At 42.0% G+C, this 20990-nt stretch overlaps 1 protein-coding gene across 2 annotated transcripts in view; it reads left to right on the top strand.

Moving 5' to 3' along the window:
• Positions 1–10782, top strand: part of vwa1 (von Willebrand factor A domain containing 1) — a 48131-nt gene extending 37349 nt beyond the window's left edge. The window contains exons 3-6 of one of the 2 annotated variants that reach the window (XM_069918791.1): positions 2369–2644; positions 7091–7363; positions 8773–9062; positions 9908–10782. In XM_069918791.1, coding sequence (XP_069774892.1) covers positions 2369–2644; positions 7091–7363; positions 8773–9056 — 833 coding nt within the window. In that variant the 3' untranslated portion in view covers positions 9057–9062; positions 9908–10782. The remainder of the gene's footprint in view (positions 1–2368; positions 2645–7090; positions 7364–8772; positions 9063–9907) is intronic. The other variant, XM_069918790.1, reaches the window with a different exon arrangement.
• Positions 10783–20990: the final 10208 nt, after the last annotated feature.

Genomic DNA, 20990 nt, shown 5'->3' on the forward strand with positions numbered 1-20990 from the left:
CACTGTGAGTTGTTTATGGGTCTCTTGATTAAGTTCTTCTTTAGCTGTAATTCTGATTGAAACCTGTCCTCTGAAATAACAAACAAGATATCTGTGGAGTGAGTGCATCATTTCACCCACATAACACTTCAAAAGAAGTTTGTCTCCAAAGTACATTTGGATATTGCAAATAGATGAAAAACACCAGAAATTAGTTTCATTTATTCTCCCAGCTCAAGGCACATTACACTGGAAGTATTTGTCAAAATTAATCAGTGATTCCGATTGTGACCTTGATTTTACTGAACTGGTATAATGAGAAACTTAACTTTCAGGCTGCCAATTAGCACACATCCATGGTCTCTGGCAGCTCTACAGGGTGACATCCACCCAATAACATGGGGTTATACTACGAGTTTTATTTTATTGCAGATTGCATTGCCATCAGCCATGAATTCTGCAGATGTTTATATGGAGAACTAAAATCATCAGTAATGTTGAGAGTGCAGTATCCTGAATGGTTTCAAATATTTAATCTGGAATGACGTTACCATTTTAGATGTCTATACATACACATGAGTGAGCACAAAAAAGTATCATTAAAACTACAAACGCATTGTTCACTTTTTCTCTGTCTCTTTCATTCTGTTTCTGACATTCTTTCACTTTATATCTTTCTCAAATTATCCCTGCTGGCATGGCTGCCCAGATCTGATTTTTCCATTACTTTATGCATTCCATATGAGCGGATACCATCAAAACAGTCACTCTTGATCACAGGCGCACAGCATTTCTGTGAGTTTTTTTTAAAGTGTCTCAAATGACACTGTTAATTGTTTTTATTGTTGAAGTTTTTTGAGATTTTGCTGCATGAGTTTTGCTGTGGAATTGTCTTGTGCCTGTCATTTAGTTACTAAGCAACAATTTTTTGCTGATTCTTTTGATTGCCTTTTTTTGTAGACTTTGGGTGAATGTTTAAACATTGTGATTGTGACGCTCCCAAACATGATAACAACAAATTTCAGGTTTGCATCCTGAAAAAAAAATTGGGAATTATAATAGACAACTTCAAGCTGAACGCAAAGATTTGCTGTATCATGTAGGAAGTTGGAGAAATATTAAATTTTATTGATTTTATTGAATGTAGCACAATGATGCTGACCCATTGCATTAGTTCAACTGACCTAAAAATGTTCTGCCGCTGATTTTCATTTGTACTCAGCATCTGATGCCTCTCATGTCAGTGTCCACTAATAGTCGGCCAGCATTGATGGATTCCAGTAGCATTCATACCGCTTTTCTAAGGTCACGATGTCCTAGTGAAACCTTTCCCTACGTTCGTCACTGACTACACCAAGATCAGCAGGGAAGAAGTTCAAGAGCGAATGCAGAAAATGAATTTTCAATGACGTGTTGCACTTTGTGGTTTTGTAGCTTGATGTAGACTTAAAATGTGACAACAAATCATAAAAATATGTTATATCTTTAAAAATGGTACATGATAGGAAAATGATAAGGTGATTTTCAAGATCAGCAGCCCAAAATCCATAAAGTGCACTGAAAAGTGTTCAGGAAGCAAAATCTTCATTGTCCAGTGAACCACTAGAAGAAACTACTGTGCAGATTCACCCTTATCATTTTAAACACTTGCTTCTTTGTTGTCACTATCCACTGCTTCAGGTCCTATCGCCTCTTTATCTGAACGAATACTAGTGGCCAGAAAAAATGGGAGATCGTTAGCATGAGTGTGTTTGTGGTGTGAGGAAAGATCTCACTGGTTTCAGCTGCATGACAGTTACTATAATATGTGAACTGATGTTTCAATCAATGTTATATTATTAATGTAGCAACTTTTCATTCATGCAATACACATTTATGCATAACACAGACATGTAAAATGTAGCACCTACAACATTCATATGCCTTGTCACACACATTTTCGTACAAGCCAAACTCTAATATATATATATATATATATATATATATATATAAAATCTCATGCTCCATACATTAAATATCTTATCATTTCGACTTAGAAATCAAAACCATCCAAACTGTAACACTCTACATCTGCGATGTACTGCATCTGACTCATCAATGCATCAAAAACAACACAAAAGTCCGCACACAGACATAGATGCTCACACACTTCACACACATGCATGTATGTAAAACATAATACATATCAGATGTGCATGATGGACTTGCAAAGATGCTTTTCATGTGCTATTACATGTTCTAGTTACATCACACAAATAGATAGAGGACCTTCCCATGTCCATTTTAAATCACTAATTAGATGTCTGTCTCTGTTGTGCACACACATAGAAACACTTGCACATGAAGATTCCACTGACATCTATTTGTCCTGGCTTATTTTTCCCTACAGAGAATATCCAGGTTAAAAAACTAAGAGCATTGGACATCACAGAAAGCAGCTTCCGTTTGGTATGGCCCAGGCTGCTTCTTGGCACTACAGGCTATTATTTGATTGAATACAGTCCAATCATGAATTCCCAGGGCAAATCATGGAAAACTGTCACAGGAGAAGAAACCAGTGTTGTTCTGGGACGGCTGCACCCAGAGACCACCTATGAAGTAAAACTTACTCCAATAAATAGCAGCTCTAATAAGTACCTTGTGACAAAGGTAACTACCTTGGAAGGTGAGTTCTGACTGAATAATCTGAAATTGATGAGGCAGTTCACAAGGCCATGTGGCTGCATAACATAATCTTTGACAGAAAGCTGCAAGTCAGTAAGGAGGCAAGAAGGATCTTACTTTAATCCTCTGTTCAAAACCATCCAAACTGTAACATGGATCTGACTCCGTATCTGTGCTCACTTTAGGTCTAGACACAGAAATGCTGGAGGAACTCAGCTGGTCTCGCAGCATCCATGGGGGTAAAGATATATTACCAATGCTTTGGGCCTGAGCCCTTCCTCAAGGTATGAGTGAGAAAAGACAGGCATCTGAATTAAAGACTGGGGAAAGAAAGGAGGAAGAACCTCTTCACTTCTCTCACCATATCCCTCCCAGTTTGGCTCCCTCCAGGATCTCTGGTGCCTGCTCTTTTCTCTTCTCTAGCCTTATCTTCCCATTCTTCCCTCTTTCTTTTCCAAACCTTTAATTCAGACACCTGTCTTTTTCCACCTATAACTTGAGGAAGGGCTCAGGCCCAAAACAACAGTAATATTTCTTTACCTCTTATGGATACAGCAAGACCAGGTGAGATCCTCCAGCATTTCTTTGTATTGATTACAATCACAGCATCTGCAGGCTTTCATGTTTCACTCACTTTGGTCTGTTTATATTTGAAATTTAAATTTAGACATACAGCAAGGTAACAGGCCATTTTGGCCCACAAGTCCATGCTGCCTAATTTACACCCAATTAACCTACACCCCCATACGTTTCAAATGGTGGAAGGATATCAGAGCCCCCTGGGGAAACCCCAGGCAGACATGGGGAGAATGTACAAACTCTTTACAAATGGCGCGTGATTTGAACCCCAGGTCCCAATTGCTAACTCTGCAAAGGCGTTACGCTAACCACTAAGCCAACTGTGGTTATGGTTATTTTGTGAGAGAGAAATGTGCCAGATGGATGTTTTACTGATACACTGCTATAACCCCGGTAGGAGACCAGCAGACACTGTCTGACCATTAGACATCACTTTCTTCCCACTAGTAGGTGTCTTTGGGGAAGCAAGTCCAGGCAAGCCACTTAATTTCCTCTTTGTACAACCCTCTATTAATCCCAAGGTCCACCATGGGAAAGGGCCACACAATACACTTTGTATCCTTGGCAACTGTTCAAGTTGGCAAAGTTTTTGTAATCTGTATCAAATTTCAGAAGTCCAGAGCACAGAAATAGTCCATGTGTTACAGCAGATCTAGGCCACTATGTAATTCTGTTTCTTTTCATTTAACCTTCTTTGCTTCGTGCCCGTCATGTAACTCAACCTCTGGTTAAATATATCTTTGCTAATTGTTTCCATTGTTCTGTTTAGAATATGATACAAGCTTGAATTCTTTTACCTACATTCTTATTGAATTTAGCAGACTATTTTATACTCATGATACTAGTTCTTCAAATCTCAGAAATATTTAAATGTTTCTGCATTCATCTATCAATGCATTTCATAATTCAAAAGAACTTCACTGTCTTTTGCTGCCAGGGAATATGTCCAACCCTGTTGTGTCTTTCCATATGCTTGGAACCTCAAATTACATCCTTCTACCTTTTTTGTACTTTCTGAAAGCCTTCGTGTGCTCTGAGTAAGAGGAAGACAAGCTTGTGTACTATTCCCAAGTGTGAACTAACTAAGGTTACAAGAACATTGAACTCCAGTCCCAAATTTTAATTTTCATCACACTGGAAGTAAACACAGGTGCTTGGATTTCTTGTCTAATGTAGTGTAATTAATGCATCAACCTAACTAATATATTACTAAGTCTAGTGATGTGTCCACCAAGTTTTATGCCATTGACTTACAAATTGTTAATAATCTCAAGCATCTTGTGAACCTGCACTCTGTGGAATCCTTGCTGGGTCTTTTTCTTGACAACACAGTAAAGCATGTACATTGGAAATGTATGCCCAGAGTGTTCTGGCTTGCCTCAGAAATGCTAATCTGTATTTTAATATGAACTGCCAAGTAACAGAAATGCTCAGCAATTCATTTTACTCCATAATTAAATTCTGTGTGTTCAAGAACATGCACTATATGATTAGATTTCAAGATTGCTCATCTTTTGGATGAGACATTAAACCAGAGTTCCATATTTCCCCCTTCAGGTGAACATCTCAAAATCCTTAGTTATATCTTGATGAACAAGTTCAGCCTGACATTTTGGCCAATACTTATCCCTCAATCAGTGTCACAAAACTGATTAACTGCTTGTTATTTTGTTCCACGAGGGATCTCACTTTCTCGAAATTGTTCTCAGTGTTTCATAATATCATTGACTGTACTTCAAGAGTACTACTTCATTAACTATGAAGGATATATTGATGTTGCAGAAAGCAACATCAAATATAATTTGAGAATCCAAAGAGCAGCATTTCACAACTGGGATAATTTTGTAAATGACTTGTGTGGGGTGATCACCTGAGCAACAGCACCCATCAAGGAATATTAGCTTCAGATACATGGTTTAGTTAGAAAGTTATCTTTTGGGTGATTTCCCAAGTTAATCATTGGTTTTGTTACGAGCCAAGAGGACCCCAAAACCCAGCAGCAATAGACATTCACCAAGACAAATGGTTACTTAAACAAAAGTTGCTTTTAATTATCTTTAAACATGGAACATAGAATCAAACTTCAACTTATCACTATTGACTTACTTCATCTAACTTAACCCCCTTCTAATTCTAAGTGCATGTCTATGTAATGTGTGTGTAAGTTCAGAAAAGTTCCTTGATTCACAGTCCAATCTCAGTTCTCATGCCTCCAAGTTCACTGGTTGCAGACAATTCTTATACTGTGCACAGAATTTAACATTGATGAAGTTCACCAGGCTTTGGTGCTTGAAAGGTAAATGGTTACCGCTCAGGAAGGTTCTTGTCAGTTTACAGAGAGAGATTTGTTGTTCCAGGACATCCATACTGATTCATTTTTATTCAGCCACTTCAGCATCTTGCTGACGAAACTTGCAGACTTGAACCCTTCAGGGTTCTCCAGATGATAACCTCTTTCAGGTCACCACAGAGTGCCTTTTTGTTTCTCTTATTTCAAGTGAAACATTAGACAGCCAGTCCTCTCCTCTTGCATGAACCACAAGTGCTTTGTGGCTGAATCAAGCACTTCCACATGGGGTTTTCCACAAGCTTTCCAGCTTGTCCTGTTCCAGTCCCAGCTGCTGTTGCTGGCTGTAACATTGTAGAAGTGATCTCTGTGTGTGTGTGTGTGTCGCTCCCTCTCTCTCTCTCTCTCTCTCTGAGAGAAAGCCTATTTGACTCTCTCTGCTTTCAAAACCACATGGCCCTCTTGGAACTGCTTCAGACAATCTGTGGCTCCAACAAGATTTTTCGTCTGTTGCCTTTTTGTAAACAACAATCCATTAGTGAAGTCGCTTGGGCACTCTCCAAAGCTCTTGCAAAGGCTGTGGGGCCGATATGTCAAGCATTAGCTGAGCTCCAGTATTTTAAATAAGATCTGTTTCAAAATGTTTGTATGTGACCTACTCTAATTATCCTTTCCCAATGTATCTCCCAAAAATATATCTATATACTCTGTCACAGTTTCTACTTTGAAGGTTGATCAGGAAATATGAGGCGAAACACAAAAGTCTGCCGATGCTGTGATTGTAGTAAAAACACAAAATTGCTAGAGGAACTCAGCAGGTCTCGCAGTGAAGGAGGTAAAGAGATATAGCAAACATTTTGGGCCTGAGCCCATATATATGTTTATCAGACACTTAAAACCAGAGTCCGATTATCCACCTTGCATCTGAATTTCACAAAAGTAGGCCTGCTGTAGGAAAGATGTGATTAAGCTAGAGAAGATGCAGAAGAAATGTGCACTGAAGGGTTTGAGTTGTGAGAGTGATTAGATAGGCTGAACTGTTGTCCCTGTAGCAAAGAGGCTATGCTTTAAAAAAAAATGACAAGGGACCTAGACAGTGTAGATAATCTCAGTCTTTTTTCCAATATAAGGGAGTTTAAAGCTAAAGGGCATTGGTGTAAGGTGAGACAGGAACAGTTTAAAGGGAGTGCAGAGCAGCCAGTTTTTCATACAGAGGATGCCAGAGGAAATGGTGGAGCCAGGTACAATACAATATTTACAATTACAATATTTAAAACTCACTTGGACAAGTACATAGATAGGAAGGTTGGAGGGTTAAGATCCAAAATCGGGCAAATGGGACTAGCTTAGATCGGTATCTTGGTCTGTTTGTGCACAACTCAATGTATCTATGATTTTATAAATCATTTACTGTGGCGCACCTTGATACTGAGTGACACATAATATATTTAATATATTAGAAAATTTATGATGTTGGTACATGATTAATGCTCACCTTATTATTGCTAGTACAATTTTATGAGGATTTTTGCATTACTTAAATTGTACAAAAATTAACGATTTTGTTTTCTGTGACTCCAGAGGAGACGACCCCACGGGTAGTTGTAATTTCTGAGTCACAGCCACGGAGTTTTCATGTTAGTTGGGCCCCATCTCCACTCAATGTTGCTTCCTATGAGGTTCTGTATGGGATCCTGCCAGGGGGTGAACCGAATCTACTCGCTGTCAGTGGCAACCAGAACACCACCATTGTGAACAACTTGGAGCCCAACACAACCTACTTGGTGACAGTGTCGGCTGTGTATCAATCTGGCAGAACAAAAGCATTATCAGTGAAAGCCTGCACCCAAGATGGTAAGAACCTCTGGAATAGCAATCATAAAACATTACATGACAATCATTGCATTTTATCTATAAGAAAATGGCCTGATACTATGTCACCTCAGTTACTGTATAGACACCTGCCAAACAAAGTTTTTCATGGTGATTTGTGATAACCTACAAAAATTAGAATCTAAGTCCTAGAAAAGAAAGACTTCAAACAAGTTATTAATTAACATTAGTTTGATACCAACTGATAGTGAATGGGGTTTTATTATACCACCCAACAGTCAGCAAGAATTGGAGAGCAAATCTACAGGGAGATAGCAGACAGCTGTATGAAACATAATATTGTGATAGTAGGTGATTTTTAACTTTCCACATATTGACTAGGACTTCATACTGTAAAAGGGCTGGAGGCTTATAATTTGTCAAATATGTTCATGAAAGTTTTCTAAATCAATATTTCGAGATAGAATGCAATACTAGATTTCCTATTAGAGAACAAGACATGACAGGTGACACATGTATGTGTAGCGGAACACTTTAGGTCCAGTAATCATAATGCCATTAGTTTCAAGATGATTATGGATAAGGATTGGTCTGGTCCTCAGGTTAAGATTCTAAATTGGAGAAAGGCCAATTTTGAGGAACTGAAAAAGCGTGGATTGAGCTAGGCTGTTTTCTGGCAAGGATGTGCTTAATAAGTGGAAGCACTTCAAAGGTGAAATTTAGAGAGTACAGAGTTTTTATGCTTCTGTCAGGATTAAAGGAAAACTTAACAAGCATAAGGAATTGTAGTTTCTGAGGGATATTGGGGCGAAACACAAAAGTCTGCAGACACTGATTGTAGTAAAAATACACAAGTACTGGGGGAACTCAGCAGGTCTCACAACATCCATAGGAGGTAAAGATATACTGTGTTACTAATGCTTCAGGCCTAAGCCAGGGTCTGGCTAATAAAAGAGAGATGTAAAGCAGATATCCGGAGCAAATAGGCACTAGAGGAGTATAAAAAATGCTGGAAAAAAACTTGATGGAAATCAGGAGGGCTAAAAGAAGACATGAAGATTACTTTGGCAGACAGGGTAAAGGAAAATCCTATGGAGACAAAGGACACATATTTTGGAGGTAGGGGTGACTAGAATGGAGATAATGGTGGAGAAATGCCGGGTTTTTTTAATGATAGTGTGAAAGTCATTCATGTTGGAATCTAAGAAAAATTCCATGGTATTGTTTTTGAGCAATGAGATCCTGAAATTAACTCCACAAAGTCATAATCAACACTATAACCTCGTCACTTTCTTGCCTCCATCAACATTCAATTCCTTTAACATACAGAAGCACAGAATATGAGAAAAGCATTGGATTCTGCACTACTACTGCTAGGTTTTACTTCTAATGCCAGATTATTTTTCTCTCTCTATTTTTGCTCTGAATAGTAAGTTCTGAAGTCCACAAGCTGAAGCTTATCAATATCAGTGCCTCTGGTGCGGTGGCCTTGTGGGACCCAGCAAGAGACAAAGTTGTGCAGTACAGGCTACAGTGCACACGTCATCGAAGAAGCCCATCTGTGAGGACTGTCCCAGCACATATTCATCGAGCACAATTGACAAATCTCATTCCGGGGACTGAAAACCGGATTTGTGTGAAGGCAGTTTACAGACATGGTGTAGGGAGAATCTTGTGCAGGACAGTACACACACCTCGGCATCAAGGTGGGTAAACAGAGGCAAGTAAGAGTTGTCAAGCCTGCCTTTTAAACCAGATAAGGGTCACAGAGAGAGATAATGAGAGAAATCAGCTTAATATGTCCATGATGACATCAAGCACTCACCTTTACATGAAATAAAACACAAAAATCTGCAGACACCGTGGTTGAAGAACTCAGTTAGTTAAGCAGTGTCCTTTATATAGCAAAGGTAAAGATTTAGATGAATCCTATCATCTGTATCAACATCCCTCCCACACAAAATCAAATTTACAGTGGCCAGTTAATTTGCCAATCAACACATTTGGACAAAGTCTACTTGGTCACAGGAAAAACGTTCATACTCTTTGCCGTCAGAATTGGAGGTCAGAATTATTGAATTGTTTATGGTCACGTGTACAGAAATAAAGTGAAAAGCTTTGTTTTGCATGCTATCTAGGCAAGTCAACCAATACATCAGGTAATGTGGTAATAAAAATATTGGATATAGAGTTACACTGTCAGATTGCAGAGTATAGTGTTACAAACTCAAAGAAGATGGTAGAGAGAAAAATACAGTTAAAACCGTGCAAGGACATAATGATTTACCAATCAAATCTCCCTGTATCTGTGTGGGTTTTCCCCGGGTGCTCTGGTGTCCTCCCACCATTCGAAACATACCGAGGGTGTAGGTCAATTGGGTGGCATGGACTCGTGGGCCAAAATGGCCTATTACGGTGCTCCATGTCTTTTAAAAGTGGATAAGTTTGGTTGCAAGAGGTTGGAATTTGGATCTGAGCACCTTTTAGCTCAACTTTACATTGTCTTACATTAAGTGCTGAAATATTCACAGGTTTTCCTAACTCATGCCTCCTTTCCTTTCTCAGGTATTTTATCACCTAAGAAACCATCTTCCGAATCATTCTGCACCCAAAAACACATGTGCTGACAAAAGAGATGAATCATTCCTGAAGATAAGGGAAAACTGTGAAACAACTGAAGGACTTGCAACAAAAATATTCAGCCGGCATTTCTAACAAATCTCTGCAGTTTACTAGAGTTGGTTGACAGACCATGGAAATGGTGTAAATTCCTGTTGCACTGTGATTTCAGCTCTTCACAAGGTAGAAGTTTCCTCATTCAGTGTAATAATCCCAAACTGTGCTTGCTGCACAGAGTTTGTGAGAATTTATTTCCTGGAGATGGCTTGATAAGATTCCCCCCCCCCCCCCCACCCCGCCCTCCAACCAATACCTATTGAACAGAGCCAAGGTCAATGTAGTCGTAAAATTTTCAAGATGTTTCCCCCCCTTTCCTTTAAATCAAACAGCAAAGTTCTAGCTCAGAAGTAGCATGTGTGTTTCATTTTTGGCACCAATGTCATCATGAGGTTATTTTGAGTGCAAATGAAGGGTTGAGAGACTAATTGGCTAATTACCCAAGAGGCTAATTCACATGGCATGGCAGTGCAATATACAGTAAAACCCATGGTACCTGGAATTCAAGCAATCAGCAAAAAAGAAATAAGAATAAAATGATAGGTTGTGGTGGTGCACATCCTCATGGCGAACCGGCCCCACTTGTATCGCCACGTGGCGGGGCAGCCATGGGGAAATGGCATAGAGGTTTCTCTCTGACTTCAGCATCCCGTCCAGCGCGCACCCTGGGCAGCGATTATGATGTCACAATGCACCAGGTGACTGAGCTCATGCTGCCCTTAAAGGGGCGCGGTGAACTTGAATAAAAACAGTCATTAACAACCTTCGGTGTGGCAGCAGTGATTTCTTTCAGCTCCTGCAAGAGCCACTGTGGTGACCCCGTCGGGCCCAGATAACTATCTGGACCCAGCGAACGATGGATGCAACCGAGGTGAACACAGTAGCCCTCAAACTTCCCTCTTCTGGCCCCATCGCCCATGGACGTGGTTCGGGCAGGCGGAGGCACAATTCCATCTCCACAACATCTCAGCCGACGCCACAAAATTTTACCACATCGTGGGTATGCTGGACCAGGACACGGCGGCGAGGGTGGATGAGATCATTCACCAGCTACCAGCAGTGGGCAAGTATACCGCCCTCAAAAATCTACACCTGGGGAAGTTTGGCCTCACTCCCCAGCAGCGTGCTTCCAGGCACTTACACCTGGATGGGTTGGGGGATCGCAGCCCCTCAGCCCTCATGGATGAAATGCTGGCCCTGGTGGAGGATCATGAACCATGTTTTCTCTTTCGCCAGATATTCCTTGAACAGATGCCAGAAGATTTCTGGCTCCATCTGTCCGAAGAGGACTTTTCCAATCCCCGCAAGGCCGCAGCCCGGGCAGACGCCCTCTGGCACGCAAAGCAGCAGAACGAGGCAGCCCTCAGCCAAGTCTCCAAGCTGGGGCCCTGCCTTCCGCAGGATACCCCCAAGCATAAGCCGGAGGAAACCCAGTCAACATGAGGGAGTGAAAGCTCGCAAGTGCCACAAGCTCTGTGAATTCCAGGGAAATGGCCAGGCCAACCGCTGTTGATGGCTGTGACGATTGGCCACGTGAACAGCCTCCTTTACATCACTGACAAGTCCACAGGCCAACTGTTCCTGGTGAACACAGGGGCCGAGCTGAGCGCCGTCCCTCCTACAGCACTGGAAACTCACACCCGGACCCCCAGTCCAACCCTGCAGGCTGCCAATGGTTCCACAATCAAGACCTATGGCACCTGTGGGGCACATATACAGAACGGGGATGAAAAGTTCATTTGGAGATTCATCCTGGCCTCAGTGGGCATTGCGCTGTTGGGGGCTGATTTCCTAAGGGCTCACGGTCTGCTGGTGGATGTGAGGAGCAGGAGGCTGCTCAATGCCCCCACCTTTCGCTCGGTGCGCCTGGGCACGGCGGACGACGACAGACCCAAAATCGCCACAGTAGCCACCGCCACAGACAAGTTCGTCGATATCCTCAGTGAGTTCCCTGCCATCCTGGAGCCACGCTTCGATGTCGCCTCCCCCCGCCATGGAGTTTTCCATCACATCTCCATGAAAGGCCCCCTGCTGCACACCAGAGCTAGGTGGCTGCCACCAGAGAAACTAAAACAGGCAAAGGAAGAACTCTCCAGGCTCCAGGAGCTGGGCATCGTTCGGCAGTAAGATAGCGCTTAGGTGATGCCACTGCACACGGTTCTGAAGTCATCAGGGGATTGGAGGCCCTGCGGAGACTATAGACGGCTAAATGATGCCATGACTCCAGACAGGTACCTGGTCCCCCATATCCAGGACATCATGGCCAACCTCCATGGTGCGCGGTTCTTTTCAAAAGTCAATCTGGTGCGCGGATACCACCAGATCCCGGTACATCCCGATGACGTTGGAAAGATCGCCATTATGACCCCTTTCAGAATTCCTCCGGATGCCATTCGGGTTGAAGAACGTGGCCCAGACATTCCAACGCCTCATGGACGCAGTGGGTAGGGATTTGGACTTTGTCTTTATCTACCTAGATGACATCCTGGTAGTCAGCCACAGCTGCGAAGAGCACAAGGCCCATCTCCGTACCCTGTTCACCCGGGTGGCAGAATTCGGCCTCACGGTCAACAAGGCCAAATGCCAGTTTGGAAAACAGACATTGCAGTTCCTAGGGCACACCATCTCAGCCTCTGGGGCAGCTCTGGCACCAGAGAAAGTAGCAGTCGTCCAGCGTTTTCCCAACCCTCCTCCCTCAAGGGCCTGCAGGAATTTGTGGGAATGGTAAATTTTTACCAGAAGTTCATCCCCAATGCCGCCCGCATCATGTACCTTCTTTTCGCACTGATCACGACGAAAGAGAAGACCCTGGTCTGGTCAGAGGAGGCAGACGAGGCCTTCACTGCTATGAAACAGGCCTTCACAGAGGTAACTTTGTTGGTGCACCCGCACTCGGATGCGCACACAGCGCTCTCGGTCGACACTTCTGCCAAGGCAGTCAGGGGAGTAATGGAACAGTGGCTGGATGGGCAGTGGCGCCCGCTGGCCTTTTTCAGTAAGCAGTTGCAACAGCCAGAGCTTAAATACAGTGCGTTCGACCGGGAGCTCCTGGTGCTATACCTGGCCATCCACCACTTCCAATACTTCTTGGAGGGCAGAACTTTCACCGTTTTTACTGATCAAAGTCCCTCACCCAAGCACTGGCTATGGCCAAGGACCCGTGGTCGGCCAGGCAACAGCGCCACCTGTCTGTCCTATGTGTCCGAATTCACGACAGGCATCCAGCACAGGGCGGGCAAGGACAATGTGGTCGCGGATGCGCTCTCCCTCCTACGCTAGCTCCCAGCCTCGACTACATGCAACTATCGTAGGCCCAACAGCACTACGTCGAAACTCAAGCTCTCCGGACCGCCATCCCAAGTCTCCAGCTCAAGGATATCCAGCTTCCTGACTCCGCCCAGCCGCTGCTTTGCGACACCTCCACCGGCTCACCACACCCAGTAGTCCCACAGGAGTGGAGGGCAAGGGTCGTCAGCTCTATCCACAATCTCACCCACCCCTCAGTAAAAACTACCGTGCGTATGGTGGTGCAGCGATTTGTCTGGCATGGCCTCAAGAAGGAGGGGCAGCGCTAACCCGCAACTGCATCAGGTGCCAGATATCTAAAGTCCACAAGCACATGCAGTTCAACATTATGACTCGGCAACACGGAGATTCCAGCATATCAACGTGGATGTCATGGGCCGCTTGGAGTCGCAGTACCTGTTTACCATTGTTGACCGAGCAACCAGGTGGCCGGAAGCCATCCCGGACCGTGAGGCGGAGACGTGTGCTAGACCCCTGTTCAGCCAGTGGATCGCTCGTTTCAGCATGCTGGCGCATGTCACGAGTGACAAAGGCACCCAATTTACCTCCACACTATGGTCGCAGCGGGAAAGGCTTTTAGGGGTAACATTGCACCACACCACGGCCTACCATCCACAGTCTAAGAGGTTGGTAGAGAGGTTCCACTGACACCTAAAGTCCGCTCTGATGGGAAGACTTTCCAGTCCCAACTGGGTGGATGAGTTGCCCTGGGTTCTCCTTGGGATTAGGACGGTGCCCAAGGAGGATCTGCAAGCCTTGTCAGCAGAAATGATTTATGGCACGCCACTCTCCCTGCCAGGTGAATTCTTCAGCTTGGAGGCCGAGACAATGCACAATGAAGGTGAGCGGCTCGCAGACCTCCGTAAACGACTGGGCAACCTAACCCCACCACCCCCATCGCACCACGGAACCTGACCATCCCATCGACCGAAGATCTGGATGTGGTGCAATTTGTGTTAGTCCAGAGAGGACCACAGAGGGCCCTGCTGCAGTGCCCATACGAAGGGTTGTACAAGGTTCTCCAGTGGTCGGGTGGAACTTTTACTTTAGATGTGGGGGGCAGGGAAGAGCTGTTTACTGTGGACCCCTTAAAAGCTGCTCATTTAGACTTATCACAGCCGGTGCAGATGGCAGCACCCAAGCGCCGGGGCTGGCCGCCAAAGTGACAGGATGCGTAGCCGGTTCTGGGAGGGGTTGTGTGGTGGTGCACATCCTCATCGCGAACCGGCCCCGTTTGTATCGCAACGTGGCGGGACAGCCTGGGGAAACGGCATTGTCAGAGGTTTCTCTCTGACTCCAGCATCCCTTCCACCGCGCGCCCTGGGCAGCGATTATGACGTCACAATGCACCAGGTGACTAAGCTCATGCTGCCCTTAAAGGGGCGCGCTGAATTTGAATAAAAACAATCATAAACGACCTTCGGTGTGGCAGCAGTGATTTCTTTCAGCTCCTGCAAGTGCCACAAGGTAAAAATATGTAAGTTTAAAATTGTAAAATTAAATGTTCTCTGAAGTAACACATAAACCTTTGGTGAAGTTGGGAGCAAATATTCAGCCAGTAGAGTGTTGTGTTTTGTTTGTAACTGCAGTTTGAATAAAGCTGTGTGAAACAGCAATGGCATTTCAGAATGAAGAGCTGGTTGATACCGCTCACCAGGTGACTTTTTTTAAAGTGTCTCCTTATCCCTGCTTCATAAGAATCACCCTTGTTATTGTTTGTCTTTCGGGCAGCTCTGTGGAGGGGGAGAAACCTGCAGATGCCCAGGATCCCAGATTTAATCCCTCTTAAAGAGTAAGATACTCACAGGCTGCATGGGTATGGGAAGCTGCATGTGAAACTCATGACCTTCATGGAAAAGAAATATCAGTCAGGATTCCTTTTTGATGGCTTTCCCAGTGACTTAGTTTGTGTGTGTGTGTGTGTGTGTGTGTGTGTGTGAGTGTGAGTGTGTGTAAAAATTATGGGACAAGATTTTCTGAAGAAGAAAAAGCAAACCTTGGTAAATCTGTGCATATTTTGTTAGATGTTAACTTGTGATGTTATTCTTTAATACTCTGTTCAGTGACTGCCTAATCCATATAAAACGCTGTGTAAATTATATTTGGATTCCATGCACAATTAAATATGTATAACTCATGCATCAAATTAAATGTTAATGTAAATGTGTTACCAAAGATATGATTTCACTGACAATTAGGCTGCAACTTGTGTGTATTTTTAACCTTTTGGACGTTGTATCCCTGTTTTCAGGGACAACCAACAAGTGTATATATCCCAGTTTTCTGGAACTGTTTTTATTCCCCAACCACCAGCTAGTTCACAATGGTGTTCATTTTGTAGTTTACCCATGGATCTAGTCTGGAGTATATTAAAAATAGCTGGAGTCCAAAGGGTTAAGATAATGCCTTCTTTTTCAGTAACCTAAAGTTGTTCAATACGATTGATGGAAAGAAAAGCCCATTAGGAAATGTAACCAAATACTACAGTTAGGATTGGCAATTCCCTGAAAAGCATTAATTATTAGGATATACTCATGAATATTGTCACAGAATGTATCCCAAGTAATATAATTGGTCTTTATACAGGACATAACCGATGGGCTTGTTTCCATGCTATATAACTCTAGACGTAGCCACACACTTCTACCATCAATAGCGGACAAAATAGCTTCAGTTATATCAACGTGCCACCCTATCAATAAGATGTAAACATTTCACCTCTTTGGATCAGGAAGTTGTACAATACCTCATACCACTGACTCCTCCTCCAAAATAACAGGAGATCTGCTCTCTCATTAATAACACTAGCACAATCCTCAATGATGTTATTGTTATAAGTTATCCTATGACTCAACATGTTCAATCATTGTATAAATAAATCAACTAAGCAAAGATTATTGATTTAAGCATGTTGAAGGAAATGATTCCTAAATATTGTTTTTTGTCAAATCTAGCCTGTTAATTATCTAGACACATTAAATAAACTTCCTGTCAGTAATAGTACATTGCTTTCCAAAAACATTAGTACACTCCTATAAATTGTTATGACAAAAGGCCTTTCAATGATAATGGAGGCATATCTCACAACTCTTGATAATTAACACATTACTTCCTAATGGATTTGTCACAAAGATCTCAATAAAATCAATACCTCAGTAAAGTAATAAAAAATTAACAGTAAAAATTGTTTTCAGAGTTTAAAAAAGAGTACTTTAAACCAAGAAGAATCAAGTTATCACACCTTTATTTGATTAATAAAACTCCTTTTGATGAATAAAATGAATTATTTTGGTCTAAACTACACAGCATGCATTCCAACAAATATGAACTATTCTGCAGAAAAAGTCACCTTCACATTCAAGCATTTTGTCCTCAGGAAGTGATAGCATGCAATACGTTTCACACAATTGATATAAAGAACATACACATAAACTCTTTGGCCCCTCCAATGTCTCTGCTCCCCATCATTCCAAATTAATGTACACCAAGACAAGAGATGGGTTAGGAGCTATTTTAGACAGTTTGTCAAATTGATAGATTTGTATAATTCTAGGGTAGTTACACCACATTAGAATATAATATGTGGCCGTTTTCAGAAGTATTACTAAGTACACAGAGCTACTGTCTGTATAACCTCAAAGTAAAATACAGACACTGGTTATCAATAATGAAAAGTGGGGATAATAATTGTAAGATTTAAAAAATCTGGCAAATAACACACATCAGAGAGAAGGGAATGATCTTGCCAAATTGAAACATTTTATTTTCTTGACAAAGTAGAAATAGCTCAAATGATTTGTATAATTCCTTAGGAGTGGTTTTGAAGTACGGATACTAAAAACGGGTCACTATGACATTTAATCCATTCAATCGTGTCAAAGCAGTGACTAATAAAAGAATCAATCAAATCAGAGAAGCTCATAATAAATTAGTGATCAGACCAGATCATTTTGGCCACCAAAACAATAGAGGAAAATTTATGCAAAGTAAGTGGGCCACAATTGATCAGTGTGGTGAGACAGGAGAGACCAGTGACTGCAGTTGTTGGAATCTGGAGCAAAAAAACAAACTGCTAGAGGAACGTCATCTATGGAAGCAAAGCAGTAGTCAATGTTTCAGTCAAGACCCTGAATCAAGACCGTGCATCCAGTCCAAAATGTATTTGGAATTCAAGAATTCAAACAACTGAAAAGAAATAGAAGTAAATAAATAAAAAATATTAAAATAAAAAAGAATAAAATCATAGGTAAAATATGTGTAAGTTTAAAATTGAAAAAGTAAATGTTCTCTGAAGTAACACATAAACCTTTCGTGATGATGGGAGCAAATATTCAGCCAGCAGAGTGACTTGGTCGTGTTTTGTTCCTAGCAGATGTTTGAATAAAATTGTGTGAAATGGCATTGCCCAGAATGAAGAGCTGTTTGATGCCACTTGCCATTGGGGGTAACTCTCTTAAAGGGTCGCCTCTTTATCCCTGCTTAGTAAGAGTCACCCCGGTCAGTAGCTTTACCTCCATAGATGCTGCTCAACCTGCTCTAGCAGTTTGCTTTTTGTAATATTGGAAGATTAACTGAGTTACAAAGAAATATTAGCAAAACCAGATTTTGACATTTGAAACCAGAAGACAGAGGTAAAAACAGGTTTGAGGATGTAACAAAACAAAGATAAAGGATTGATTCAGGCAGAAACACAAGGCACATTTTAGTCTAGCATGAAGAATGTTCCAAACTGAGTCAGACCAAGATGGATCAACAGTTAAGTGGGTAATTAATTTTTTAAAAAAAATATCACAGGTGAAACATGTTGAAGCTGTGATGGGTGAAGAGAGAGAGAGCAAGACGAACAACCCAGCTCAGCACTTCTTAAATCCAGCTTCAGCCAAGCATTGGTGAATATCTGCATACTCCTCAAACACGTTTGACTCCAACTTTATGAGAGGAAAGCCTGAGCAGTGAGAGACCTCATTCCTTGTGAAGGTCTCACGGTTTTCCTGAACTATTGCATCTGATTGAGATCCAATGACAAAAAAAACTCCAATAAGACACCAATGAAGGGCTCAAGCCCAAAACGTCAGATGTGTATCTCTATTTTGCTATATAAAGTACACTGTTTGACCTGCTGAGTTTCTCCAGCATTTTTACATGGTGCCTGTAGCCTTTTGTGTTTTACTTCCAATAATCCACTACCTGACTACAGTAAAACCCCTGGTATTTGGAATTCAAGAATTCAAACAACTGAAAAGAAATAGAAGTAAATAAATAAAAAATATTAAAATAAAAAAGAATAAAATCATAGGTAAAATATGTGTAAGTTTAAAATTGAAAAAGTAAATGTTCTGAAGTTAACACAAACCTTTCGTGATGATGGGAGCAAATATTCAGCCAGCAGAGTGACTTGGTCGTGTTTTGTTCCTAGCAGATGTTTGAATAAAATTGTGTGAAATGGCATTGCCCAGAATGAAGAGCTGTTTGATGCCACTTGCCATTGGGGGTAACTCTCTTAAAGGGTCGCCTCTTTATCCCTGCTTAGTAAGAGTCAACCCGGTCAGAAGCTTTGTCTGTAAACTTGTGGGAAGAGGGGAGTTAATTATCTATAATGTTATTGTTTATCTTTTGGGTGGCTCCATGAAGGGGGTGGAACCTGCATATGCAGCAACGATTAAATGTTTTCAAAGACTGTGACTGAAAATAATGTAAAATACGTTAAGGTTTATATATTCAGGCAAGTGAAATATGTTCATTGTAAGTACAGCATAGTATTTTTGTCTGTGTCTTTCAAATTGTTTATTCTAATGCCAATGTATTAGCTAGACATTGTAAAAGTAAGTCTAAAGAAACCAAAAAATACACTTACCTGGCATTGACCAATCCCCATAGGTGCTGGGTACCAGCATTTTTACTGTATATGGAAATCTCAATGGCTTGGCATCTAACGACTGGGTGCTGATTCCTGTATTTTCCTCTAACATAGTGATTCCCAAAGTGGACATTACCACCCCCTCCCATGGGCGGTGGAAAGATCCAAGGGAGCGGTGAGGAAAAAGGGGGTAATCTGAACCTTCAGCCTTGCAGTCTGCTGCAAAGTTTAATGAAGAAGCCAGTGCAGTAATTTTCTGGCCAGACTCGAGGTGGCAGTAGTGAGGAAAATAAATGGCGACAAGGCATTCTTGGAAGAGCTGGTGTCACTCAGTGTGCCACTACCATCACCATCCCGCTCAGCACCGACCTAACCCCCGTTCTGCTCAGTGCCGCCATTACCCACCCACTCAGCACTGCCACTTAAACGCCCCCCTCCACCCTGCTCAGCGCCACCATTAACCCCCCCAGCGCCATTGTATGGGAGGGGCACTCAAGATGCGACCTGGAGGCAAGGGAGCACCAGTGGGAACCACTTCTCTCACTCATTGGGGCACCTTTTGCAATGTTTCCTTTCACATTCTGGGCTCCACTTCCTATTCTCTTTCACACATTTCAGCACCAGTCCCTCCACTCACTTGGCTTCTGGTTCTGTGCACCCTTTCTCCCATCAGGGTTAAGTTCCTGTACTCTCTTGAAACTCGTGTTTTGTTTCATGGCAACTCACTTGACACTAACCAGGTTCACTGGAAAAAGTATTAATCTACTAAAAATTAGTAAATTGAAAGTGTATTTGACTATGAATAGGATCTAATCTAATAGTCTGGAAAATCTCAAAGTCTGGCACAAAATCTTGAACATGATGGATTAACAGTTATTCTGAACATAGTAATTTTACCACATTCATGTTGAAACATGCCAAAACTATTTTGTATCAAAGTCTGGAAGACTTAGGGTTAGTTGAATCAGGTAGATAATCATCGTTGAAAATCTGTATTTCTACACTAGCCTTTCAGAAGTCCTTGGAAGCAGAGCACAGGTCGTCACCATCGCTAAACCCAGACTGCCTTTCCTTGCTGTTTCGCAACAGTTCATTGTTCTTATGGGCTTCATAATGAAAGCGAGGCCCCTTCATTTCATACCTGAAAGGACACAATACCATTCTCATCAAAAATAAACTGATCTCCAATGATACCTGAAGATTAGAGATTCATGAAGGATGCAAGAGACTTGTATTACGCAGCTCAAACATAAAAATACACAGGATTCCCAAATGATTACTCTTTAGATGTAAAAATAAAAGTTTCATTTGTCATAAATTGTATCAAGATAAGATCATTTGCAATCATTTTCTGAACCTTTAACATAACTATCATATATGTCAGCGTATGAGACAGTATTTAAATCTTAAAAATGACAGCTCAAAATTAGGAATCATCTTGAACGCCAAAATCTGAACCTTAACAGCCTAGTCTCAGCGCTCCCCCACGGCAAGTATAAAATCCAAACTTAAACTGCGAAGTTTCAGCGCTCCCCCTCATGATCCATCCACCCAGACCGACTGCCGTCAACTCTGTACAGGCTTTAAACAGCCTGTTAAAGGAGCTGACGGTGATTTATTTAAAACATCCTAATAAAAGTTAAACCTTTACTGGGTAATTTGCTTTTAAAATATTGTGACAGCGTCACTCCACTGGTCAGTGGGATGGTTGTAAAGGACTAATGGGGCAGTAAGACTTGGGGTAGTCATACAGCAAGTATAGCTCAAAACCTACATTTTAGGTGGAGATTCAGGGCTGTCTTATATGAG

Source organism: Narcine bancroftii, chromosome 2, assembly GCF_036971445.1.
Source record: "Narcine bancroftii isolate sNarBan1 chromosome 2, sNarBan1.hap1, whole genome shotgun sequence".
NCBI lineage: Eukaryota > Metazoa > Chordata > Chondrichthyes > Torpediniformes > Narcinidae > Narcine > Narcine bancroftii.